The following is a 27,924-nucleotide window of genomic DNA, read 5'->3' on the forward strand; positions in this document are numbered from 1 at the left end:
GTCGGTCTGCTTGCAGTTGTTCCTAATCTCCTGCTAGTGGGAGGGACTGGTCACCTACACAATAGTTTGAAGTGTTAGCTGCGAAATTTTGAATTCAAGCTGCCATATAAGTGGATCTTATGTAATTACTTGGGAAGTAGTATATACAAAACCTCATTTCATCATGAAAAGTCATCCATCTACTTTTCTTTACCTATGTTTGCAGTTCAGCTATTTTAGCAGTTACTGTATGTTTATCAGATGACTTTACAACATGACTGCTTAATTGGTCATACATAATTTTTTACATTTTTATTCCATATAGCTGCTATAGTCTTTTGTTAGTTGTGTAAGTTGAGAAATTATGCGATAGGGGTAAACGTTTCATGATTTTATTTGCAGATAGTACTGATGACAAATGGTACTCCTCTGGAACCATCAGGAGAACATGTGGTCTGTTGAGAAGCAGTAAGGAACCCATCATTGAAGAGTTGACCAGAGTGTATGGAAACATTTAATAGGTGAGACATAAGGAGTTTGAAGAGATTATTACAACATTTTTACAAGGAAAAATGTAATGCACAACAGTCATCGACTCATCAATAACATGTGCGATTCTCCTGTTATGGGGATACGTACTTGTGAAATGGGTCATCTTCGTTGTATGTCAAATGCAATTCATGGTTGAATCTACATCTGGTCTGGGTTTTCATATTTGCCATTTCTCCATGGTCTTATAGGGCTCGCATAATGGTTATTCATATTTTTACTAATATATTTAATACTTGTCTGGTTCTCTGCTCTTCATATGTCTTCATTTCATGTCCAGACCATGTCAGTACTTTAGATCTCACTAATTTTTAGTCACTGGGCGCCACACACAACTTTTTGCAACTTCCTTATTTGTAATATGATCTTCTCACCACACTTTACCAATGAATCTTAGCATTTTGTAGTCACACCACGTAATAAAACTTTCATTTGCAAGTGTCCATATTTCTGCTCCATTTGACTTCCATTTCCATTCAGGCTGTAGTGACATTTTAACTACCGTCTCCATACCTACTTTACAGCTCTGTAACAGAAATGTTCTACCTCTTCTAAGACCAGTTCTTCCATATTAACTCACCTGTCTTGGGCACTGTAAATCCTCATATTCTGCTTTATATTTTTGCAGTCTTAAGCATTTCACTGGACACCATCTGTTACATTCCATACATTCTGAGTTCACTCCTACAGTTTCCCACTGCATTCACAATACCACTTCCTGGAATGTACAGTTCCACTGGAACTGTTATGGTAATACTGCAGTGGGTGTTTTCAATTTGTCTGGGGCCATTTTGTTTTGTTACAAAGAACTTGATTGGCTGGAAGTATCTCAATGACAGTTTGTATTCATCAATTTTCCATGGTAGTAAATCTATTGTAAAAAACAAATAACATTGTAATGATAAAGGATTAATATGTTGTTAGAAGAATAATTATGATGAAAGATTCAAAGGAAAATACACATAACTAAAATTAGGTTGTTCATATGCTTAACAAACCTTTGGCCTTAACAATAGGATAATCTTCTAGCACCAGCTGGAAACCAGTTGAAAACAATCAAAGATTGTAATGCAAGGAATCTGTGGCATCTGGCAACAATGCGTATACGGGATAAGGACTGGTCACCGACCACGTCTGCGTCCCGTGACACACTCAGTCATTCTTCGACAGCCTTGGAGTGTGGATGCTTCAATTTGTTTCCTGCCAAATGTTTTTCAATCTGGTTTCTTTCTTTTGGGTGTAGTTTGCCTTCTGTGTTTATTATCATGGATTCAGCCAAGAAGACTCGGACCTATCAAACGCTTATGTCTGGGAGTCCAAGGATTTCCCTGTTCCAGGTTTTTTAGCTTCTCTGACTGACCCCCATTCTACTTGGAGTAGGTGCTGTTTGAATTTTTTTAATATTACTAATCCTTGCTTGGGAATGTCATTCCTGGCCTGTTTTGCAGAGGAAGTTTCTACATGAAGAGGGAACACTGTAGGATGGCTACTCGTCCTTCTTGGGAAGGTTTTTCACCTCCCCAAGTGGACAAAGCTGCTTCTCCTTCTTCCAGGAGTTTTCCTTCTGCTTCGTCTTCTGTTGATGCCCTGTCTCCTTCCTTTTCTTCCATTGGAAGTATCGTTAGATGCACTGGGTGATTTTGTTTATAATGTTGACCCCTCTCTTGCGGAAGATATTTTACCTCGATGCCATCTTCCTCTTTTGTTTCAGATTCGAATTTGCACAAGATGGCGGCTGTATGGACTTCCCTAGGCCTGAGGGGCACCCCCTCCTTGGAAGGCCTATTGTCACATTTCATGGCTGCTGGCATTCCTGCTCTGGCTCCCCCAGCAGTTCCCCCTCCTCTTGGTCTCCACTGCTTTGGCTCATGTGTCAGCGAGGCCATCGACTCAGGCTGCCAGTACCATTACGGGTGCATGACATCACTCACAGTAGCCTTCCTGCCTGTGGTGTCAGCCTTGGTGACGTCACTCTCATCCTCGACCATGACGTCATTGTAGTCAATTGTCAACCCTTTTGAGGCGTTCTTTACAGCAATGATTGATAGGCTGGACGCTGCGTTTTAGCAAGAGGTATTCCAGAGTTTCTAGCAAGAAGTGTTGTAAGCAAGGGCTGCTCCTCCTCCTCCTCCTCCTCCTCCTCCTCCTCCTCCTCAGCAGGGAGTCACGAAGTTGGAGGCTGTTTCTTGCCCTCCTCCTCCTCCTCCAAGGCAGAGTAGGTGGTCTCCTCCAAGGAAGTCTGCCAGGCAGTCAGTGTCTGTTAGGACTTCAGCCTATGGCTCCATCTAAGTCAAAGCAGCAACAGTGTCCCTTTTGGTTCCGTTCCTTCAAGCCAGGAAGAGAGGCTAGCTGAAGTGGCAGAGCTGGGCATCAATATAGGGGGTGCCACTCCCTATCCGTTGCCACGAGTAGGGGTATGGCTGGCAGGCCATTCAGCCCAATGGCAATACCATGGAGCAGAGAAGTGGGTAGCAGATGTCCTTTGGGTGGTGTGTTTACTACCTTTCACCTTCCCTCTCCCTATCTCAGATCATCCTCTCCTCAACCTGACTTATGCTTAAGGCCCTCCGAAGTACTTAGCTCTCAGGGAGGAAGTGTCAAAGAGTTTGGACAAGGATGCAGGGGAGGTAGTTCATTGTCCTTCACCGGGGTTCTACAGTTGGATCTTTCTGGTTCCAAAGGCTATGGGCAATTGGAGACCAGTGAAAGATCTTTCCATACTGAACCTCTTTGTCAGGAAGACAAGGTTCAGAATGGAGACACCCTGGACAGTTTTGGCAGCATTAAGGCAGATCGACTTCACGCTGTCGATAGACTGAAGGATGCTTACTTTCCAGATCCTGATTCCACCCTCCGTCCAGGAGATAACAGTTCAAGGTCCTTGTTTTGGTTTGACTACAGCCCTCAAGTGTCCATCCTGGTTTCGACATGGGCCCATGCTCAGGGGATTCGCCTGCTGAGATACCTCGACGACTGGCTGGTTCTTTGACAAGTTCCAAGAAGTTAGTTCGTGGGACAGGTATTGTCTTCTCAGTTTTTTTAGAGCCTAGGCATCTTAGTAAACCTGGAGAAGTTTCAATCTGCTCCCCAGCCAGAGGATTCTTTACCTGGGTATGGTAATAAGTACGGCAGCATCGAGGGTTTTTCCATCAGACCAAAGATTTTAGAAGCTGAGGACGTTGGCTCAATCCTTTCTTGCTCAGGTTGAGCAGCAGCTATCCAGTGGCAGGTTCTCCTCGTATCTGTCATCTTTCGAGAAGCTGGTCCCTCTTGGCGTCTCCACATTCACTCTGCGCTGGAGACTGAAGGAGTTTCTGGTCCCTGGCAGGAGATTCCCCTCAGCATCAGATACCTCTATCAGGAGAGGTAAGAAGACATCTATGGTGGTGGTGGATGACCAGAACCTTACGCGTTGGTGTCCCTCTATACTCACCCCCTCTGGATCTGCTCCTTTTCTTAGATGCTTCCACCGAAGGTTATGGGTGCTCATATCGAAGAGCTCCTAGTCTTGGGAGTCTGGAGCGCAGAGGACAAGCTGCTTCACATCAATGTGTTGGAGTTGAAAGCAGCTTTCCTGGGTATGAGGGAGTTCGAAGAGGGTGGAAGGTCACTTGGTCATTCTGATGCTGGAAAACACCACTGTGGTGGCCTATGTGAACAAGTTGGTGTCTCACCAACTCCACTCTTTGACAGTTGAGATGCATCGATGGGCATCAACAACCGGTGGGGCTCATGGCCAGATACATTCCTGGCAGAGAGAATGTGTGGCTGACAAAACTAAGTCATCGGAGTCAAAACCTGGGTACAGTGTGGTCCTGCATTAGGATATAGCGGAAAGGCTGTTTCACCTGTGGGGAGACCCATGTCAGTCTCTTTGCACCCACTTCACCCGAAGCTGGAGGTCTAAGTCTGGCGGTCCTGGATCCTTTTGCCTTTGGTGGAGGACTCTCTTCAAGCCTCTGATGTGGGATCTTACTCTGCTCCCTGAGTAATCTCAATCAGGCTCCATTCAACTGCTGCGTCAATATTAAACAGGGATTTGACTCTAAAAAACAGTTTCCTGTTGGCCCTGCTTCTCGAAAAGAGGTGTTGTAGACATTTTGTAGAACAGGCCGAACAGGAAAGAAGTGTCCAAGTATATACCATTTCATTCTGGCTTGAGGTGATTAAACAGGCATACTCTCACCTTCAAGTTTTGTCAAGAATACTGTGCATGCGCAAGTGCGTGACATCAGAGGATTGTGTTCCTCTCTGGTTCATAGGATTTTGAATTCTGGTTCCTGGCTTTGGCAAACCACTTTCACTTCCTTTTACCTGAAGGACGATGGCCTCAGGTCCTTGGACACTTTTTCTTGGGGTCCGGTGGTGGTTTCCCAACAAGTTGTGTAGCTCATCCAGTGACCCTGACAGGACAATTTGTATCTTACCTGATAATTGTGTGAAAGAGAGAATGAGCAAGTTGGCTGGTCTTCTTTATCTTTTTTTTCTTTTCTTCTTCCTGTGGGTGGGTTGAAGAATAAACATGTCATATGCTGGAACTGGTCTTATACAGATGAGTCTGCTGTCATGCTCCTTTGCCTTTTTGGTATGTATTCCATACAGTAGATAAATCTGCTTCTCAGTAGCAATTTACGCCTCTCTCTAGCAAGGGATGGAGGAGTGGTGACAAACCCCTTGTGGTGGACATGGTTTGTTGCATGAACAGATGGAGTTCTTTTGGTCTTCCATGATGCAATGAATCTGGAATTTTTAGATACTTGCATATCTATTCTCTACGGGCTCTGACCCTCTTTCCTTAGAACTCGAACTGCTAGGGAGGATGGTGGGCTGAATCCCCGGCCAGTTCAGGGTACTTGTACCTCCCTCCAAGTATAAGTCTGTCCTATTGTTAAGACTGAAGGTTTGTTCTGCATATGAACAAATGACAAAATTTTTAATCAATTTGTATTTTTCATAGCTAACCTGAGGTCTTAACATTGATTGTCCACCTCTAGCCACCCCTCTCATGTCCAGGGATGGAAGAAAGTATGTCATGGGATGCAGACGTGGTTGGTGACCAGTCTCCACCTCGTATACCCATTTCTGCCAGATGCCACAGATTCCTTGCATTACAATCTTTGATTGTTTTTAAACAGTTGCCAGCTGGCGCTACAAGATTTTCCTATTGTTAAGACCTCAGGTTTGTTGGCTATGAAAAATAAAAATTGATTACAAACTTTGTAATGAAACAATAGTATCCATAAAAATCTGATTTACTTATTTCTAATTATCATACGTCACCACCATTACTTTCTTGTAAGGTTAACGTTTACTCTATACAGTGTTCTCAAGATTTCGGGACTTGCCTAGTATTTGCAGATTTCTCTTTGTCCATATCTACTGTTATGTTTGTGGAGCATTTCAAGTGCAACGGATCCGAGTTGCATGATTTAACGGCCAAAATGAATTAAGGAAACATAATGCAAATCAAACAATTAAAAGATTACGGCTTAGGGCCGGCTTTCAGAGTGAAGGAAATTAGGTAAACTCAGAGGTTTAGAGTGATTACACATTTTTGTACATGAACTTCCCTGCCAGATATATACTTAGCTTAGGTCTCTGACGTCACGACAGAAATTCAAAACTCGCGGCACACGCTACAGGTAGGTCAGGTGATCTACCTTACCGCCGCTGGGAGGCGGGTGTAAGAACCAGTCCCCCTTTCCTGTCAGATTATTTTCTGTCGCCGGCTGGACAACACCTGTTGTTTAGTCCTTACGATAGTTGAAATTCGTTCTCGTTGCCGACGATTTGGATTTTGGTGTAAGTACACTTTGGTTGTTGGCTTGGCATACGCTTTTTGGACTGTTTTTTGGATTTTTCTTTTGGATTTCTCTTACATATCTATAATCATGGATGATTCTGAAGTTAAGAAACCTAGTTTATTTAGGGTTTGTTCAGAGAAGGAATGTAAAGTTAGGCTTCCTAAAGCTGCATTAGATCCTCACTCGGTATGAGTCGTGTAGAGGGAATGAATGCTCTTTTATTAACCTTGCAAGAGTGTGAGAATTTGGATGAGGATGGTTGGAAGGCTCTCTCTTCTTATGTGAGAAAGTTAGAGAAAGATAGGGTGCGCAAGGCTTCTTCAAAGAGTTCTAGATCGAGGGTGATGAAGTTGACACTGAGATCCTGTAGTAGAAGTAGTTCCTTCTCCATTTCAGCCCCTGCGCCCAGCTTTGAACCCGAAGATTCGTTTTCGGAAGTTGCTTCTGGGAGAGCCTCGATCAGGAGTAAGGAGAGCCTCGCTCGCTCTCGACAAGGTAAGAGTGATGATAGTGCAAGTGATCAGTTGCAGTGCCCCTAGTGCAGTGGAGGTGCGTCTGACCGGCTCACTAACGCTTCCAGCCTAGACCTCTTCCAGACTCAGACCCAGTGGAGGAGGAAAGTCGAAAGCCGCAGGAAGGTTAGGGAGAACCCCCACCGGTCAGGCGTCCCCTCGGCAGTTCCTGTTGCTCGTTCCCAGGCTGCCTTGGAACGAACCAAGAAGGAGTTATTGCGCCAGTGCTTCTCGTCATCTTCGTCGCCTTCTCCTCAGCGTAGATGGAGAGCATCGGAGTCGTCCTCGCCCTCTCAAGAGGCCCTGGAAGGATCCTTGCGCCCTCCTTCCAGCCCGAATCTTTCGCGGAAGAGCCTGAAGTGGAACGCAAGAGAACGCCAAGATTCGTCCTGTTACGCTTCTCCTGTTCGCTCTCGGACTTCGTCCCCTGTAGAGGAGTTTAAGAGATCTCCTGCGCGTATCCTGGCGGGTGTCAGGCGCAAATTGCGGCTTTAGCAGAGTCTATTGCCGGGACTCTCATCGTCGGAAGGACGCCTCACTTCCGGTGAAGAAGTCTAAGAACGTTCCTTCGGCTAAATCTCCTTTGGCTAGAAGAGCTTTTGAGCCTGTTAGTAGGAGTTCAGAAGTACAGGCTGGAGCTCGGGATCTTTCTCCGAGTAGGCTCTCCTCTCTTCCCACAAGAGTTGTGAGCATGTAAGGTGTAAGGAGCCAGGCAGGCTCTCTCCGCAGGATTTTCCGCTCCTCTTCAGTTAGGCGTCAAGAGCTTGACAGACGTCAAGAGCCTAGTTTTTCGTCAGGAGCGAAGGAAGAGTTCTTCGCCTGGTGGCCACTCTCCTTTTGACGGACGCTCGGAGCCTAGTAGGCAGCAAGAGCTAGTAGGCGCCAAGAGCCTAGTAGGCGCCAGAACCTGGTAGGCGGCAACGGAAGTTTCTCCGTTAGAGCACTCCCGATTGGATAGGCGCTCAGAGCCTTGTAAGCGCCGCGCTTCTGACAGGGATTCATCTGTGGATGTTTTCTCTCCCCGTGGCAGGCGTCAAGAGCCTGGCAGGCGTATTGAGGATGGCAGGCGCCAAGAGCCTAGCAGGCGCAGAGAGCCTGATAGGCGCTCTCCCGTTTCCAGACGCTCTTCTGGTGGGTTAGAATCGGTTTCGACAGACGCCTACCACTTGTAGGCGCTCTCCTAGTAGGCGCTCCCCAAGTAGGCGCTCTCCTAGCAGGCGCTCACCAAGTAGGCCTCTCTAAAGTAGGCGCTCTCCTAGTAGCGCTCTCCAACTAGGCGCTCTCCTGGTAGGCGCTCTCTAAGTAGGCGCTCTCCTGGTAGGCGCTCTCCTGGTAGGCGCTCCCCGTGTAAGCGCTCTCCGGTGGTTTTTCTTCCAGTAGGCGCTCTCCGAACAGGCGCTCTCCAAGGATTAGCTCTCCTCCGGGCAGTAGAGCTTCTAGACGTCATTCTTCGGAAGAATTTGTTGCTGATTCGGAGGAAAGATTTGCCCAAGGATGCTGCGGTTTCTTCGTATAAGAGGCTTACAGACTCCTCTTGCAAGATTTTGGGGAGTCTCTTTCGGCCGTGGCTCCTCCGTCTCCTCCGTCTCCTCCGTCCTTATTTCAACGACCAATACGGCTAAGAAGTCTTCGGTCGTTAAGATGAAGCCTACAGTGTCCTATGAAGAAGGCTATGAAGAACTTTGACGACTGGTTGCTTTCAAAAGAAGAGAAGGGCAAGACAGTTTTTTCTTTCCCCCGTCAAGCTGACGGGTAAGATGGGGTTCTGGTACGAGTCAGGAGAACCCTTGGGTCTGACTTCTTCCCTCTTCTGCAGACTCGGACTTCTCTTCGTTGGTCGATTCCGCACGTCGCTCGGCGCTGAATTCTGCGAAGACGACGTGGGGTATGAGCGAGTTTGGATCACCTTCTGAAGGAATGTTCCGAGTCTTAGAAGTTTTTAACTTTCTTGACTGGACCCTGGGAGTGTTGGCCAAGAGGAACTCAAGAGCAAGACACTCTTTCGCCTGAAGACCTCCACGCAGTTCTGTCTTGCATGGACAAGGCAGTGAGAGACGGTTCCGGGGAAATTGCTTCTCTTTTTGGTGCAGGAGTGGTAAAGAAGAGGGCCGTTTTCTGCTCTTTTCTTACCAAGGCGGTTTCGCACGCACAGAGAGCTTCCTTGCTGATTCGCAACTTTCCCCGCAACTCTTCCCCAAGAAGACTATTAACGATATCTCCAGCTCGTTATCAGCAAAAGCGACGCAGGATATGCTAGCTCGATCGGCTAGAATTCCGAAACCTTCGTTTCAGCAGAAGACGAAGAAAGAGGCTCAAAGTAGGCAAGAACCCTTTCGAGGAGGACCTTCGTCTCGCTCTTCTTCCTCCAGAGGGGTTCGAGACCACCGAAGAGGAAGGACCTTCTTCCCGGTCTATTAGGGCCAAGAAATAGTTCGGGTGTCCTCCAGACAACTGTGGGTGCCAGACTTCTGAACTTTGCAGATGTCTGGGCACAAAAGGGGGCGGACAACTGGTCCCTCGCGATCATCAAGAGGGGATACCTCATTCCCTTTATTTCGAGACCACCCTTGACCACCACTCCAAGGGCTCTGGTGGCCAAATACAAAGACCCACTGATGAATCAAGCCCTCGCTCTAGCGGTAGAGCTGATGTTAGAGAAAGAGGCAATAGAGATGGTTCAGGACCCACTTTCAGCGGGTTCTACAACGTTTGTTCCTAGTTCCCAAGAACTCGGAGGATGGAGACCGGTTCTGGACGTAAGCGCACCTGAATGTCTTTGTGAAGAAGAGGAAGTTCGCTATGGAGACGACGTCATCAGTCTTAGCAGCTCTTCGTCCCGGGGACTGGATGGTGCACTGGAACCTTCAGGACGCTTACTTCCATGTGCCGATCCAATCCTTCTTCTCGCAAATATCTCAGATTCATGTGGGGAGGGAACGTTTTTCAGTTCAGGGCACCCTATGCTTCGGCCTTTCCACGGCCCCCCAAGTATTCACAGGACTGATGAAGAACGTTGCCCAGTGGCTTCATCTCGAGGGAGTGAGGATTTCCCTATACTTGGACGATGGCTTATCAGGGCCAAATCCAAGGAGAAATGTCTGGAGGCCTACTTACGAGTGACGTTGATCTAGCAGATTCTCTGGGTTTGCTAGTGAATTTCGAGAAGTCACAGCTAATCCCCAGTCAAGAGCGTATCTATCTGGGGATTCTGATGGCTTCTCTGGTTTTTCGGGCGTATCCGTCCCCAGAGAGGATAACCCGAGGTTTGGAGAAGGTAGCAATCTTTCTAGAGAAAGATGTATGCACAGCGAGGGAGTGGATGAGTCTGTTGGGGACACTCTCCTCTCTGGAGCAATTCGTTTCTCTAGGAAGGTTGCACCTCAGACCCCTACAGTTCTTCCTGACGAGGAACTGGGATCGGAAATATCAAGGTCTGGACTTTGCGTTCAAGATTTCGCAAGAGATAAAGGAGGATCTACGTTGGTGGCTAGACCCTCTATTGTTCAAGGAAGGCCTTTCCTTGCAAGTTCGAAACCCCAACCTAGTATTGTATGCAGACGCTTCGGACAAAGGTTGGGGAGCTACTCTCGGGTCGAGAGAAGTGTCAGGCACCTGGATGGGGGAGCAGGTGTCCTGGCACATCAACAAGAAGGAGCTAACAGCGATTTGGTTAGCTCTCAAGACCTTCGAACCCCTCGTAAAAGGGAAATATGTTCAGATCAACTCCGACAACACTACAGCCCTGGCTTACATTCGAAAACAGGGGGGGACTCACTCTTTCTCCCTGTACGAGACAGCGAGATCGCTCCTCTTGTGGTCAGAGGAAAGGAACATAAGGCTTCTCACCAGGTTCGTACAGGGAGAAAGAAATGTCAGAGCGGATCTGCTAAGCAGAAGGAATCAAGTCCCTTCCCTCAGAGTGGACTCTGCACGCGGGACGTATGCCAGGAGCTGTGGAGGACGTGGGCAGCCCCATCTGGATCTATTTGCGACTCCAGGAATGCGCGGATAGATCTATACTGCTCCCCTATTGCAGACCCAAGAGCAGTGGCAATAGATGCATTCCTCATGGATTGGAGGAATCTGGATCTGTACGCGTTCCCGCCTTTCAAGATTATAGGGGAAACGTTAAGGAAATTCGCAGCGTCAGAGGAACAAGGATGACGTTGATAGCTCCGTTCTGGCCCGCCCACGACTGGTTCACAGAGGTACTGGAATGGCTGTGGATGTCCCAAGATCCCTACCTCTAAGAGTCGATCTGCTCAAACAGCCCCACTTCGACAGTTTCACAAAAACCTCCCCGCTCTCAGTCTGACTGGATTCAGACTATCAAGAGTCTCGTCAGAGCTAAGGGCTTTTCGGCAAAGTCTGCAAGGGCTATTGCCAATGCACGTAGACCTTCCACATCTAGAGTCTACCAGTCGAAGTGGGATGTTTTTTCACGCGCTGGTGCAGGACTCATAAAGTTTCCTCCTCCAGTACCTCTGTGACACAGATTGCAGATTTCCTTATCTTCCTGAGGGAAAAATGCGGGTTGGTTGTCTCCACCATCAAGGGGTACAGGAGCATGCTTTCCTCAGTTTTTTCGTCATAGAGGATTACATATCTGAGGACAAGGACCTCCATGATTTAATCAGATCGTTTGAAACGGTTAAAAGAACCTCCTCCTTAGTGCCTAGCTGGAATCTTGATGTCGTGCTGCTCTTCTTGAGGTCCTCAAGGTTCGAACCTCCCCATGCTGCTTCGTTCAGAGACCTTTCGATGAAGACTCTTTTCCTCTGTGCGTTAGCGTCAGCAAAGAGGGTCAGCGAGCTGCAGGCTCTAGAAGGTGAGGTAGGTTTCCAAGGAGGCTCCGCGGTTTGCTCTTTTCTTCCGGCTTTCCTAGCCAAGAATGAAAACCCTTCTTCGCCGTGGCCCAGGAGCTTCGAAATCAAAAGCTTATCCTCCTTAGTCGGACAGAAGAGGAGATCTCTTTGCCCGGTGAGAAGCCTGAATATTATCTTCAGAGGAAGAAAAGACTTGCCGCTAATGAGAGCAATCTCTGGTGCTCTGTAAGGGACCCCAGTAGGCCCTTATCTAAAAATGCACTCTCATTCTTTTATCAGGAATATTATTAGAGAAGCACACTCTTCTTGCAATCAGCAACAGTTTTAACCTTCTGAAAGTCAGGCGCACGAAGTACGGGCCATCGCGACGTCTTTGGCTTTCAAGAAGAATTTGTCATTACAAAACCTTATGAAGGCCACTTTTGGAGGTGTGAATCAGTCTTCTCTAATCACTACCTAAGGGACGTATCGATTACGTATGATAAGTGTTTTGGGCTAGGCCCGTACGTATCGGCGGATTCAGTGCTGGGGCAGGGAGCTGAAACACATCCTTTTTAATCCTTTTTCCCTGTTAGTTTTAAGTTTGAGTTTGTTGGTTGTACGAAGGAGGTTGCAGGGAGGCAGCTCCTTCTTTCGTATACTAATGTTAGTAATGGTTAGGTGATCAGTGTGCTTAAGGGCTCCTGCAATTGGTAGTGATAAGGCTCTGGCATGTAAGCGGGTTGATCCCATTGACCAGATCCTGCTTGGATTCTGCAAGTAAGTGGACTCAGTTCCCATTGGTAGACCCAAAGAGTTCTTCAGCCATAGGTCACGCCCTCGCTGAGACTCTTTAGGCAACGCAGACTAATAGACAGTAACTATCAAGTCTTCTGCCTAAATCAGGTAAGAACCAGAGGTTTATATTATGTATTCCTTTAACATGTGTTGTCCCCCGGACTTTCTAAGTAAGTATGTGTCTCTTCCCTCCACCAAGGGTGTCAATCAGCTAAGTATATATCTGGCAGGGAAGTTACATGAATACAAAAATGATATTGTTAGTATACAATAAAGTTTTGTACATACGTTACCTGGCAGATATATACGATTGATGGCCGCCCCAGCCTCCCTCAGGAGACAGGTGGAAGAAAATAACCTGACAGGAAAGGGGGACTGGTTCTTACACCCGCCTCCCAGCGGCGGGTAAGGTAGATCACCTGACCTACCTGTAGCGTGTGCCGCGAGTTTTGAATTTTCTGTCGTGACGTCAGAGACCTAAGCTAAGTATATATCTGCCAGGTAAGTATGTACAAAACTTTATTGTATACTAACAATATCATATTTCACTACTCTAAAGAAATTAAGATAACAAAAGGGTCGCTCGCTGCTGTAGACTGGTTTGGATCATCGCACCTGTTTGTTGTGTTTTGTGCTAATTTTGACGTAAAAACTCATTGCAAAGTAGCCATCATGGGGCCAAAGAAAGTTGCAATTGCCACTCCTTCAGTAAAAAAGACTAGGAATATGATTGAATTCAAGAAAGAACTTGTTGCCAAGAATGAAAGTGGTCCACGTGTAGCTGATCTTGCTATGGATGTACGGCAAGTCAATGTCGACGATCAGCTCTATCCTAGCAAAGAAACATGAAATCAAGGCAGCTGATACTGTGAAAGGAGTAACGGCATTATCGAAACAGAGATTGCAAAAAGTGGAAGATGTTGAGAAGCTGTTGGTGGTGTTGATAATTGAAAAATGGTTAGTGGGGGGATAGTGTGTCTGGAGCGATCAATTTGTGAGAAAGCTAGGATGTTGCATGCTGATTTGAGTGAGTAAATGCCAACAACTAGTGCTGCTCTTAGTGATTTCAAGGCCAGCAGAGGCTGATTTAAAAAATTCAGAAAGTGTACAGGCTTACGTAACATCATACAGCATAGTGGGGAGGCTGCGAGCTCCGATAAACCTGCTGGTGAAGAATTTGTTGGTGAATTCAAAGAGTATCTGGAGGCTGAAAGATTCCTCCCTCAATAGATCTTCAATTGTGATGAGACAGGCTTATTTCAGAAAAAAATGTGAAAATGGATCTACATCACGCAGAAGGAAAGTTCATTGCCAGGGTACAAGCCTAAGAAGGATAGGTCAACATTCTTGGTCTGTGGGAATGCCAGTGAGGATTTCAAAGTGAAGCCTCTACTTGTGTATCACTGAAACTCCCCGAGTGGTTCAAGAAAAACAATGTGATAGAGAATAAATTGCCTGTTGATGTGGAAGGCCAATAAAAAGATATGGGTCATGAGGCAAATTTTTGTTGAGTGGGTAAATGAAGTGTTTGGCATGAAAAAATACCTCCAAGAGAATCAATTGCCCCTCAAGTACCTCCTGGTAATGGACGATTCTCCTGCACATCCTCCTGGCTTGGAAGACCAGCTGTTGATGAATTTAAATTCATCGCTGTGAAGTTCTTGTCCTCTAATACCACTCCTCTCATTCAGCCCATGGATCAACGGATCACTTCAAACTTCAAGAAACTGTACACGAAGGCACTGTTTCAAAGGTGCATTGAAGTGACCTCAGAACACTGAATTAACGGCCCTACACCTGTTGTGGAGTCTATTGTGTCTCTGGGGAAGTCCATGGGCTTGGATATGAACGGCGAGAATGTGGAAGAGTTAGTGGATGCCCACACAGGTAAGAGCTAACCCCGAGGAGCTACGAGACCTTCAGCAGAACAGCAACAGACGGCAAATGAGGAATCTGAGGAGGAAGAAGAGAGTGGAGACTGTGACTACTTCAGTGATTAAAGAAATGGTTGCAAAGTGGAGTGATATAAAAATTTTTGTTGAGACATACCCTCCTAACAAAGATGTTGCAGTCTATGTCTCTGTACATGTTTAATGACAATGCTTTGCATCATTTTAGGCAGATATTGAAGAGACATCAGAAACAAGTGTCTCTGGACAGTTTTGTTATTCGACAGAGATCCAGTGACTCTCAAACTGATCCTAGTGCCACTAAAAAATGTAGAGAAGTAACCCCAAATAGGTTCTTGATAACCTGAAGTCCTTCTGGAAGGGGGGGTTTCCCTTCCAAAGAATAACCTCTCCCCTCCTCTTCGTCTTCCATACGCTAACAAGCCTTCCATAAAGGTAAGAGTAATGTTAAATGTTCATTATTCATTTAATTTTTCATTTATATTCATTTCTCATTGTTTTCTATATGTAAAACTGTTTATTCCTTGTAAAGTGTATTGTTATATATTTTTGGGAGTCTGGAACACATTATGTATTCCTTATGGGAATTACTATTGATTCAGTTTTCGTACGTTTTGGATGTCATTGGAGGGTTCGAAACGGATTTTGCACAAAATTCGAGGTTCCACTGTATATATATTGAATGTTTTCTACCAATATCACTCTTAGGCAACTGGAGGAGTCATTTAGTTTTTTATTTAGGCTGTAATCGAGAGGAGGCCAATACATATAGTATATATAATATCTGCTTGGTAGCCAAGTTGTTTCATTCCTGCATTGTGCTTGGTAGACCCAAGTGAAGGGGTCAGCAAAATCAATTTCTCATGATGGAAATTCACTTTTTGGTAGATAGCTCAATGACTGCATATTGTCCTAGAACCAAGCTTAATAGCCTAAATGCAATAGATCTGTCATACCATGTAATACTTTTACCATGATTAGATCCTCATTAAGCAAACAGATCAATCTGTTGCAGAACTACACCTCCTTTGAACAAATATTTTTAGTTTTCTGCTGACTGCCGATGTGAAATTCAGTTATTTGGATGTTTGCGACTATAAACAGGTTGAGAGAGTGAATTACAAGCCCTTTACCTATTTTTTATTATTTTTTTTTTGCATAACCTGATTTATAGTGTTTTCCCTGACCATTCTAATCTATTTGTAGATGGTGGAGATTGCAAACAGCCACTTTCTATAACTGTATTGAACCTGTGCAAGGAGTTGTTATGTCTCCTTCTCTCACCTCTTATTCATCAATTACTCATTGTTCAACTTGCATCTTGTCCCCCTCACTCATATCTTGCCGATCCTACTCTTCGTTAATCCTTGTGTTTCCCTTCTCAGTATTCCTGTGGCTTTTGTGATGCTGCCAATGTAGATTTTTACCTTTTTTTCATGACTGAGGTATAAAGAAGTTAATGAATTATTGTAGTAATATTTTTGTATGAAAGTCTTTGATGTGACTATCCTGTAGTATGGATATGCTTAAATTATGTCTGTTAGTTTGATTTATTTATGTTGTGGTTTTTGTAATTATCAGTTGAATGTTGTGGAGAGACTATAGAAAAGGCTTGGCATAGTTATGATTTTTAAAATAACAAATGCAGATCACACATTGTCAGTACCTGCCAGTAGAGCTTCCTCTATTCTTAAATTGAAATTTTTGTTCAGGATGTAAGGAGGTTTTCTTTTACCTACTTCCTGAAGAACTTCAATCAAAAGGTTATGGACTCATCAATAACCTAACTTTAAACCAGAAAACAAAATTTTCTGCAGTGTTTTCTTGTTTGCTCTCTAGTCTATTGTCAAGCAGTCTGCCTCATTTTTCATCATCTGGTAGACTTGTAATATTTTTTATTTTTGAAACTAAAGATGGAATACCAATTTTACTTTGCCTGTTAATGTAGAATTAGTGCAAAATAACTTAAAACTTTTATTTTGTTGTAGCTTATTTCTTGGTTAATGCATCCACATTATCATGAGCCCATTATATACAGTGATTCATGTAAATGAAGAAAACGCAAATGAAGAAATATGGCATATAAGTTGTTCCAGCCAATCACGACTGTTACTACAGTATGAAGATGCATTCGTGTGGGAAAAGGTAAACAAAAGACCTTCGGTGTTACCATAATATTCATATACAACAGGAACTAATGGTTGAAGGTAGTAGCTGTATCAAAATTCCTGGAGAGAGCTGTACTTCAGCAGAGCTATAGTTACCAATTGAGGGGCTGGAAGAAACTATTTACGTAGTACCTCGGCTTGAAAAGGGCCACTGTCAGATATAGTACTCATGCTATTACAGTCATTCAAAATATAGAATATCAGTTACAAAGTTCCTACTTATATACATAAGATTCAATGTATGGAATAGGACTGGGGATGATAAAGGTGTGCATTACAGCAATGACCACAAAAACATCATAAAAAGAAGCATTTATTCTCTATAGATAATCAGGATCTTTAAAGAAATAAATTAAAATTTACTTCTTTATCAGAGAAGAAAAGGAGGAGAAGGATTCAGAGGAAGAGAGAAAGAAAGAAAGAAAGCTGAGGTGGAAGAAGGTGATATGGAGAAATAGGAAAGAAAGGAGGATGAAGAGTAGGAGGAGACAGGTGAGGAGAATTTCGTTAGTTCTTCCTACAGGTCCTCATTCTGGTACTTCCATGTCTACTACTTTTCTGACCAACTGTTCCTCATCCTTATTAGTATATATCCAAACCATCTCTGTCTTTTAGATACATATCAGTGTTTTTCCAGCCTCTCGGTACCACATCTCCACTAATTCATCGTTTGTTATAGTCTTCCCACCACTTTGTCCATGGTTTCATCTTTTGAAAATCTTCTCCATTTTCTTTATCTGTGTCTCAGTTTCTGCTTCCTTATGAACTCTTTGTAAGTCTTTTATCTCTCGATTAGTAGAAGACTTTTTTTTCCCAGTAGTAAAGCTATCTTTTTGTGTTTCATCCATGTTACTACTTCTTTCTTAGTCACTGCTCTCTCAAATCTGGCTCCACGTTCCAGTGCGTCCCATCTTTCACAGCAGCGTCTTCAACTCCCCTCTCTTTCCCATTTGTTTTGTAATGCATTTCATTGATTGAAAATCTTGTACGCCGTGTAGTTTTGCAATTCTGAGCACCATCTGGTAGTCTTATAAGTTTTATTTTGTTCATATTGATTTTCACTCATCTCATATCCACCCCACTTTCCCACCTTTTAAATCTCTCCACCACTTTCCTCAGATTCTTCAACTAGCATTAGACCATCTGCTAAAGCAACTTCAAGGGGATCTGTATTCTGTAGTCATTTCTGATACACTTGTCACTGCCTTCACTCTAGATCTGGTGTTGTGGTAGAGTAAGGTAACTAAAGGTAACTAACCTGAAGCTCTCTGGCACCTCTGTCTTTGAAATGTGCATTTGATTGTACGTATTATCTTTTTACTCTGTCAAATGCTGTCTTAAAACCCGTACATTAGTGATAGAATTTCTTTCTCTTTGTGAGTTACATTTCATGTAGTTCCACTATTATTGCTTCTGTTGTCCAGTGGTGGACTCGGTCTAAAAATTTTGGTTGCCAGGTGACAAAAGGGTGTCCCATTCCAACACTCAGCCATAATACTCTAATAGAGTTTACGTGAGAAATTCGTACATGAAACATTTGAAAATGCATGAGTGAAAACACACAGGACAAATTATTGGAATGTTTATTTTTTTTTAATGATCTAACTTACCCAGTATAATTATATAGCTAAGAATTTTACTCGCTGGTGGTTAAATTCCTGAAATTTGTGGGTGGTACTAATTTTTCTGTTTAGTTTTGGCTAAGTAACAATGCCCCACCCACTTTCGGGGCAAGAGAGAGGAATAACTTGGCAAAGAGCTCAGTTTGTTTCTGTCGGCCAATGTCTGTAGATGATTGTTGGCTGCAGTTATTCCTGGAATTTCTTGGAAATTTTCCTATTGTATCATCACAATTGGTGAAGTAGTACTCTTTCTTATAATAGCTGATTTGCAAAACAGTTAGGTAGCGATAAGTTTTGTTTTGATTTTGAATAAAGAACTCAACTTTGCTTTTTTTCCATGGTGACTGACAGGTCTCAGTGTTGTCGACAATGTCGCACACAGGTTCTTCTAGCTTTAGATATTGCTCTAAAGGTTGCGAGACTAGGCTAACCCAAGGAATCTTATGATGTACATACTTTATGTACAGAATGTCAAGGGCAAGTATGTTCCTTTGATATGAGATATAATTAGTTGATTGGGATGAGAGAAAGTGGAAGAGTTTAGAGTCTCATTTAAAGAAGATAGAGGGAGACAGAAAAATAAAGGCTTTGCTTAGGGCTAATTCAAAACCAGCTAGCCCAGGATCTTCTGAGTGTTCCTGTGATATCTTTAGCCCTGCTCCCACTTCTCTTCCAGTTGTAGGCTTCCACTCTCCCGATCCCAAACCCATTGTCAGCCTCGAGGAAAAGATTGATACGTGTTATGTTCTGCTAGTACAGACTATGGAGCAGCTTGGTTCATCTGTTAAGGTGTCCTGATGGACAAAGCAAAAAGTCTCTCAGTGGATGTGCACAGACGTTTCGAATTCTGATGATTCCTCTCCATAGCACCAGTGACGCTCGGGAAGCAAGTCACGACCTTTAAAGAGAGGCGCTCCTGGTGCGGCTCATGATCCAGTGGTTACTGTCAAGAGGATTAGAGAACTGCACCCTTCTTGCAGTCATTGGAACTGTCCTGAGTGTTTTCCTTCCGATTGCCACTCAAATTGACATTCCTCCAGAGCCCAAGGCTCATCATCATTCTTCAGCTCCTCGTCAAGCTGCTGTTTCTGGCTCACTTAATGCCCCTACAGTTACAGAGTGAACAGTTAAAGTACTGTCGGATGCAGTGGCGCCCGAGCAATCTTCAGTCAAGCACCAGATAGCGCCCGCTTGCTTAGTACCGCCTCAGTCTTCCGGTGTGCAAGAGCACCCATCAGCACCCTTAGCGCCTGCAGCTCGTTCCGCTTCTGCGGCAGTGGACCCTATTCAGTTGAAGCTGGACAGTATTTTTCTATTACTGAATAAACCTCCTACGTGTAATTCAGTTCAAGCACCAACGACTCCACAAGCGCCCACGACAGTACAGCAAGAGCCCACGACAGTACAGCAAGTGCCTGTAACAGTTCATCTAGCGCCAGTGGTGGTCGAGGCTCCCACCGTCATGACTCCTCAGGTGCCTGGAGATGTGTTGGCACCACAAGCTTCTGCAGAGGCTGTGTCAACTCAGAACCTGGATGGAGGTAATTACATCTCAAGCTCCTTGTTTCATCAAAGGATGAAGAAGCAGAGGATCAAGAGGCTTCTTCAGGTTTCTACAACCGTTTTTTTATAGTCCTCAAGTCATTGGGGGGCAGGAGGCCCATCCTGGATGTCAGCGCCCTGAATGTCTTTTTTTGTGAAGACAAAGTTCAGGATAGAAACAGTCATAGAGTCAATGTGCAGAGGCCCTCCGAAAGACTCCTGTTAGTTCAAAAGTTAGGAGTCCTTGTAAAATCTCAGATGATTCCCAGGCAGAAGATTCAATATTTGGGAATGATTATAGTCTCAGAATTTTTGGGTTGTTTCGACCCTGAAAGAGTAAATCATGTCTAAAGAAGACACAAGCACTGCATTCGTTGAATGAGTGTTCAGCCAACGGTTGGTTGAGTCTGCTGGGGTTTCTATCGTCGATAGAACAGTTTCTCTCTCTTGGCAGGCTACGTCTCAGACCCCTGCAGTATTTTATGAAAGTGAGCTGGAACAGGAAGGTGCTTCCAGACTCGCATGTATTTCCAATAACTCACTAAATAAAAGAGGACCTTCTTGGTGGAACTCAGAGGAGAGACTGTCGGAAGGCAGGTCTCTCTCGGTTGAGCCCCGACCTGAACTTCTTTTCAGATGCATCAGACTTGGGATGGGGAGCTCTTTTAGAGAAGAGTGAAGTGTCAGGTTTGGTCCCCAGAACATACATTTGGATCTTCAGTCCTTCATATCAGAAGTAAAGAACAAAACGATAGTGGTCTATGCAGATAACACAACTGCTCTCTCAATGTAAAAAAGCAAGAAGGGACTCGGTCTTTCTCTCTATATGAAGTGGTAAGAGATCTCCTTCTCTGAGCAGAACAGAACAATACTCGTTTAGTCACAATTCCAGGTGAAACTCAAGGTCCTTCCGACAGAATGGACATTGGATCCGCTAGTCTGCCAGGACCTTTGGAGCCTTTGGGGAAAACCAATGGTAGACTTGTTCGCCACTTCTCAAAACCATCATCTCCCTCTGTTTTGTTCACCAACTCCAGACCCACAAGCGTGGGCAGTGGATGCTTTTCTTCTGGACTGGTCAAAGGAGCTGTATGCATTTCCACCTTTCAACTTGATAAGAAAAGTATTAAACAAGTTCCTTGTGCACAGCAATGTCCCACTGATTCTAGTAGCCCCTTTCTGGCCATCGAAGGAATGGCTCCCCAATCTCGTAGATCTTTTAGTGGACTTGAGATTTTAGTGGACTTCCCGAGGCTGCTACTGAAGACGACCACACTTCCAGAGATTCCACAAAAATCTGTCTTCTCTGGCCCTGACAGGATTCAAAGTATCAATAAACTCCTCAGAAAGAAAGGATTTTCTAAGGAGGCTTCAGAGGCTATCGCCATATGTAGAAGAAAGCCCTCAAATAACAAATATCAGCACAAGTGGAGAATCTTCAGAGAATGGTGTAAGAACTCCAACATCTCTTCTTCTAAAACCACTGTGATGCAAATAGCTGTTTTTTTTTTTTTTTTGCTCCATTTGAGGTCAGCAAAAAACCTCTCAACCTCTACCATCAAAGGCTATAGTACCATGTTGGCATTAGTTTTTCGTCACAGAGGTTTAGACTTGTCATCCAACTCAGACATTTAGGATCTGATTAGATTGTTTGATACCTCCAAGCATAAGGATTCTCTAATTGTGCCATGGAATCTGGACGTTGTATTGAAGAGGTAGTCCGGGCCTCGTTTTGAGTCTATGCATGAAATTAGTCTGAGGAACTTAACTAGGAAAACCCTCTTCCTAGTGTCCTTGGCAACTGCCTAAAGGATTAGCGAGGTTCATGAGTTAGATAAGAAAGTAGGCGTTTCGAAAGGGAATGCTATTTGTTCCTATTCTCTTGGTTCCCCTCTAATCTGTGACCCTGTTCTTTTTCAATCTCTAGTTTGACAGAAGTCCTGGGAAAAGATGATGTGGAAAGAACCCTGTGCTCCATGAGGTCCTTAAAGTATTACCTTTGCAGAACAAAAGACATTCAGGGAGATTTTATTAATTTACTCGGTGCTCTGTTAAAAACCCATCAAACTTCAGTTCAGGAAGACGTATTCCCGCTGTGTAAGGCTAAATCTTATGAAATTAGAGCAATAGCCACTTCATTAGCTTTTAAGAGAAATTTATTTCGCTCAATTATTATTAATTCAACATTTCGGAAAAGCAAATAAGTTTTTGCATCACATTATCTCTGTGATGTGGAGACCATGTATGAAGACTGCAGTACCCTGGGTCCTTTTCTTGTGGTTGGTGTGGTGTTGGGAAAGGAAGTGTGGGAAACAACCCTTCCTAATTACTTATTCTCCGTGGTACAAGGTACAATGTTTTTTTATGGGAAGCCTGGAGGTACAAAGTACCTGGAGTACCCTCCAGTCCTTTGGTAGGGTGATGATGGTTATTTAGAAATTGTTTTGGATATAGGTAACAGTTTTCTGGTGATTTGTTGGTACTGATCCCTGGGCAGGGCCAATAACTTTGATATTTTGTTAGCCATCAGAATTGTTCTTTGCTACAAAGGTCCCGCTAAAGTAATAGGCATGACATGGGTTTACTGCCTCTCCTGTACATGATAAGGTGAATGGCAACCAGTATTTTCCTGCAACAACTTAAAGCTTTCTATTCTCAATCGTTCTATAAAAATGTTGGGGTAGAATTATCCATGCTTCTCACCTTCCCTCAGTGTGGGAATCAGCTATATAATTACTGGGTAAGTTACATAATTGAAAATGACTTGTTTATAATAAAATAAAGTTTTAATTATACCTACCCAGTAATTATATAATCGGAGCCCACCCTCCATTCCCTAGCATGGAATTTTAGTATTTTGAACAGCATAAAACAAACTTGAGTTCTTTGCCAAGTTGTTCCTCTCTCTAGCCCTGAAAGTTGGGGGGGGGGGGGTGGGGGGGGGGGTGGGGGGGGGGCGGCGGCGGTCATTGTTACCTTGCCAAAACAAAAAACAAAAAGTAGTGGGATTTTAACTGCCAGCGAGTGAGTCTTAGCTATTTAATTACTGGGAAAGTATAATTAAAACTTTATTTTATTATTAAAATGTAATTTTTCACTCATATGTGTAAATTTTCTAGACATATGAAAATTAAATTTTCCATGTTCTAATGTTAAAGTGGCCCTTGTGTAAGGGGCCCACTTGCCATCCGGCAAGCTGGCAAGCTGGCAACGTGGCCAGTCCACCATTGCTGTTGTCAAAATCTCTGGCATGAAACCAAACTGACAGTTGTTGATTACAAAAATTGTTTTCAGCCTTTCTTCCATCACCTTTTCCAGTCCTCACGTAGCCTACTCAAGCAGTGAAATTATGATTTTTGCTTTATTTACCATTACAGTAAGGGGTATCTCTTCCTTTATGAGATTTTCATTTTGAAATTCTAGCAACTCATGCTTTTATTAATTTACTTGTTATTGCATATAGTCCTGGGGCTTTTTTAGCCATCATCATCCTTGGGGCCATTGTAACATCATGGTCCTTCTATTTTTTTTTTCCTAACCACGTAAAAATATCTAATCCTTCAGGCGCCAGCTCTAGGAGAGCTGTTAATCAGCTTAGTGGTCTGGTAAAACTAAGATATACTTAACTCTAAACTACCTTCATTATTCCAGTATCTCTATTTTCAACTCAGATTTTCTAATCTTCATCTTGGATATATTTTACCCATTTTACATCTTTTCCATCTAAATTATTTTCTCTTTCCCTCTGCTGTGTTGAGATTCTGATTGCAAATGTCCCTGGTCATGTACCTTTTAGCCTCCCTTATCTTTTCCCCTGTTTACATTTGTATATCGTCTTCTCTCTCTCTCTCTCTCTCTCTCTCTCTCTCTCTCTCTCTCTCTCTCTCTCTCTCTCTCTCTCTCTCTCTCTCTCTCTCTCTCTCCAACACTTCCCTATCATTCTGCATACTCCTTGTATTATGCAACTTTCAATAGTTTCCTCTGACTACTTTTTGATGGTATGTTTGCTTTCTCTTTTTGTTGATATTCCTTTTTTGTCTTCTTCATTTTCAGTTTTCATGTTTTTACTACAGACTCATTACTTATGATTATCCCTTTTGTATGGTATAGGTAAACCTGGGTGCTCAAGTCCCCTGTTATAGAAAGAGTAATAATGGTAGTCAGCTGGTACTGCAGATGTGTTGGCAGATCCCTACATTATGTTGAGTTCTCTTCTGCCTCTACTGACATTAGGGAAGAGAAAGCCTGCAGACTCCTGTTCAAGAGGCACATGCAGTGCTTAATTACAGGTGTTCTTCTACCTCTATTTCTTTTTTTCAGGAACAATCAAGAGAAACCTGTACCACCTTAATGGGAGAGGGCATCAGCCCTCAATGGATGGAGGTGACCATGAGCCAATTATGGTATTTTTAAGAAACTTTGGGAATTGTGTGAGTTGCCCACCTCTCGAGAAAGTTGTCCTGTTAAATGAAAGGCACGTGATGAGACAAGTTCCGGGAGATTCTTCAATTGATTATTGTAAGTGTAGGTGTATGAGTGGTACTGCAATGAATATTCCAGAACACTTCCATAAGGATTGCAACAATGTGGGATCAAAAAGTAACCAAAAACAGACCCTTTGTTCTTCAAGGACCTGTGACTAATCGTATTCTTATAGGATGCCTTCTGGCACAAGACACCCCCATGACATCTGTTCCAGAGGCTATGGCCCTCAATGTCTTAAGTCCCACGATACAGCACTCTTTCCCATGTCAGGTTCTGTGAGCTATGTTATTTTAGTGACAAAGCGCCAACCAGATTTCTATTTTGCTGAATTTGGACTGCAACAACCTTGGACTACAGGGTTTACGTGCTTGCTGTGATGAGACTCCTCCAGTTCTTGTGAACAAGCTCACTCTGACCATAGTTTGCCTAAATTAAGCTGAGTACAAGATTTAAGGCATAAATAAATGTTTATGATAAAAATAGTCAGCAAAGTTTCCAAGAATTTGAAACTTCATAAACAAGGGATTACATACAAAGCTAAACATACATAGAAGCAAAATAAGTTGATTTATCACACGACACCTAAAGAAATGAATGTAAAACATTCATAGTTCAAAAAAATAAGTTTCAGCATTACAAGGAGAGAAAATACCTCCACCAGAAGTGCAGACGAAACCAAGAACAAAATGGCTGTTCAGATGAGAAAATGTCACTCAAAAATTGCCTGTGGAGAGGATGAAAAGAAAATAGAATAAAGTATAAGTGCAAAAATAGAATAAAGTATAAGTGCAAAAAAATTGCAAATAATTGCTGATGATCATTACCACAGTAATAAGATTTTTAAATGCATAAAACAGTGATTGTCCCTGTTCCCCAAGCTGTAACCCCTTTCATTCTTTTTACTGTACCTCTGTTCATATTCTCTTTCTTCCACCTTATTTTCCACCCTTTCCTGACAATTGTTTCATAATGTAACTGCGAGGTTTTTCTCCTGCTATACCTTTAAAAACATTTTATTCACAAATTCCCTTTCAACGCTGAATGACCTCATAGGTCCCAGTTCTTTGCCTTTGGCCTAAATTTTATGTTCCATTCCAAAACAGTGATAATGTTAAAATGAGCCTAGCAAATACAAAAAAATGAGAGGTTGCTGGTTTGTTTTGAACACCACCAGAGGCATTGTGGGACTTGAATGTATTTAGACAGCACTAAACAAACATAGTCTCTATGAAGCATTAGGTTTGTGTTGAGACTTTTCCAAATGATGTAAGTGGTGACATTAAAGGGTTTACACAAGATAGTTCAATATTTGTGAGTATACTTTGCTTGAATCACTGATTGTTTACAATTCACATGAATGAGTCAGTACTGTTAAGGCTTTATTTTTCCAGGTTTGATGCAACATGGCTGGAAGACGCCATTACTTTCGAGGCCAGATTGGCATTAACGAAACTCCGTTGACCATCGCTATAAGTGACGGTGACTACCGCCTGGCAGAAGACATCATTGAAGCTACTTCTGATGTATCTTTCTTGAATGATGGCCCTTGTGAAAATGTACCCCTCCACATGGTCCTGACAAATAACTACTACAGCAGTTTGAAGCGTAATCTGAAATTAGCAAAGATACTTGTTCAGAAAGGGGCCAACCCAAATCTTCGAATACCATTTGTAGATTTTGACAGGATATCACCAAGCCCATTTGAAGAGCTTATTGTGTGTTATGAAGCTCTCAGGTATTTTGTTAATGGTAAATATGATGCATTATCTGATGAAATAGCAATGTATGTAGGTGAAGATGATATTTTGATGGTTTTTGTTAAAGGTACAATAGATCTTGATGGCAACTCTTGCAAGCCCACTATGCTAGATTGTGAAAAGCTTATAAAACAGACTAGTGAACTCATTAACATTTTTTTGGAAAATGGAGGTGACCCTAATGTTATCACAACTTTTCATCACAAAACTCTGTTCCACTGGATTGTCGAACACGATCTAGATTTAGGGAAGAGGTTCCTTAAAACGTGCCGTGTAAATATAAACCTTCGTGATGCCCATGGAAATTCACCCATAATGGATGCCATTCTAAGTAATGATGCAGAAGATGTGGCATGTCTTTACTCAACTATGTGTGAAATGGTTGACTCAGTAGATATAAACAGTCATAATTGCATTGGTGAAACTGCTCTCTTTCGGTCATGCCTTGTTGGAGCTGTAGAATTGACCTTGAAATTATGTGATGATGGTGCTAAGATTGATAGTGCTGTATGTGTGAACCAGTTTCCAGTTTCATTTCCTCCAGAATGTGGGTATTGCGCCAATTTACTCCTGTATGTGTTATGGTGTCTTCCATCACCATTGCTAGCTCCATTACTGATAGATTCTAGTGTTAGAATACGTTACGCTCGCGTCACCACGTACGAATCGTGTGATGGTAATTCTCCACCACATAAACACTTGACTGATAAAATTATCTTGTCTTCCATATCCCCCCTAATTGATCATTTCTACTTGAAGTGTCAATTGCCAGATTGTGACACAACGTTTGTCACAACATTGTTGGATCAGTTACTTTCACTCATGGACTATAGTAGTTTTAATCACCTAGGAAATGGTCAGATTCCATCTTTGGACCTTGTTAGCCTTATGTTTGGACAATTATCTGCTGGTTTGCGACAGTTATGCGTCAGGACAATCTTTGACCACGTTCTCGTGGTTTCACAGATACCAAAGAAATCATGGCCTCAAGTGAATGTCCATGATTTTTGCCTGAAGAAATGTGAGAGAGCCTTAATGGTGTCTCATACAGCTGAACTAGTCGAAATGCTGCAACTTCCCCACTCATTTAAGATATTTTTTGACATTGAAGCAGCAAAATATCAAGTGTGCAGAATAATCATGGGTTACCAGTGTTTAGAATGCCAGCAAGCTTGCTCCGAATCTGACCTCTCGATGAATGACGAAGAGTTTTCTACTGATTCTTCTGATGTTTCGTCAGATAATGGGTCGTCCATTCTGATACATTCTTCTGATATACTTAGTGACGAATCCTTGGAAGAAGTGGATGACCTTTCTGACGAGTTTTCTGACAGCGACGATGATGATGACGACGACGACGTCGATGGTGACGAAGTAAGCAAGAATTCCAAGGGTGCAAGTGATGAGGTTCGTGCAAGTGATGAGGTTCGTGTGCGTAGGAAAGTCAGGTGTGACTATGAAAGTCTCGGCTCGAGTTCTGAAAATATCCGTGTCATAGTGGAGACTCTCTGTGAGGATGTGGCTGAAAATATGGCTCAGCAGCAGCACAAGTCTGAATGCCAAGGACATTACCAAAGACTCAATGGGAAGTGCTCTCCATCGTCTAGCAACTGCACGTCCCCATCTTCGTCTAGTGAGTCGGAAGTTAAAGTGTCTACCAAGGAATCTTCATCAGATTCTCCATGTAGTCATCCATGAAGACTCACCAGGGATTGCTTTTTATATATTACTGCTTGAGAACTTTTGTTTGTTGATATATATAATATTTTTTGAAGAATATTATCTCAGAACTGTAAGGGAGAGCTTTAGTCATGTACAGTGATGTGCTTGTTACTTTTGTGTCCTTGTTGTATGCCATGACATATGTATTTTTTGAGAGATGTTTCTACAGTAATATGCATGCAAGTAGATATGACAGTAAGTATTAAATAGTATTGATGACCATGCCTTTGTAAGAGTTGCAACTATAACAATAAAACTTTGAAAGTTCAAA

At 43.2% G+C, this 27,924-nt stretch overlaps 1 protein-coding gene across 4 annotated transcripts; it reads left to right on the forward strand.

Moving 5' to 3' along the window:
* The first annotated feature begins 355 nt into the window (after positions 1–355).
* LOC135220017 (uncharacterized) lies at positions 356–27,924 on the forward strand. 4 transcript variants are annotated; one of them, XM_064257317.1, is made up of 4 exons: positions 358–500; positions 16,900–17,017; positions 24,010–24,207; positions 25,566–27,924. In XM_064257317.1, the coding sequence occupies exon 4, from the start codon at positions 25,578–25,580 to the stop codon at positions 27,627–27,629; it is 2,052 nt and encodes a 683-aa protein (XP_064113387.1). In that variant the 5' UTR covers positions 358–500; positions 16,900–17,017; positions 24,010–24,207; positions 25,566–25,577; the 3' UTR covers positions 27,630–27,924. The 4 variants fall into 4 exon arrangements, with proteins under 4 accessions (XP_064113385.1, XP_064113387.1, XP_064113386.1 ...); XM_064257316.1 differs by lacking the exon at positions 24,010–24,207; XM_064257318.1 differs by lacking the exon at positions 16,900–17,017.

Source organism: Macrobrachium nipponense, chromosome 1 (genome assembly GCF_015104395.2).
Source record: "Macrobrachium nipponense isolate FS-2020 chromosome 1, ASM1510439v2, whole genome shotgun sequence".
NCBI lineage: Eukaryota > Metazoa > Arthropoda > Malacostraca > Decapoda > Palaemonidae > Macrobrachium > Macrobrachium nipponense.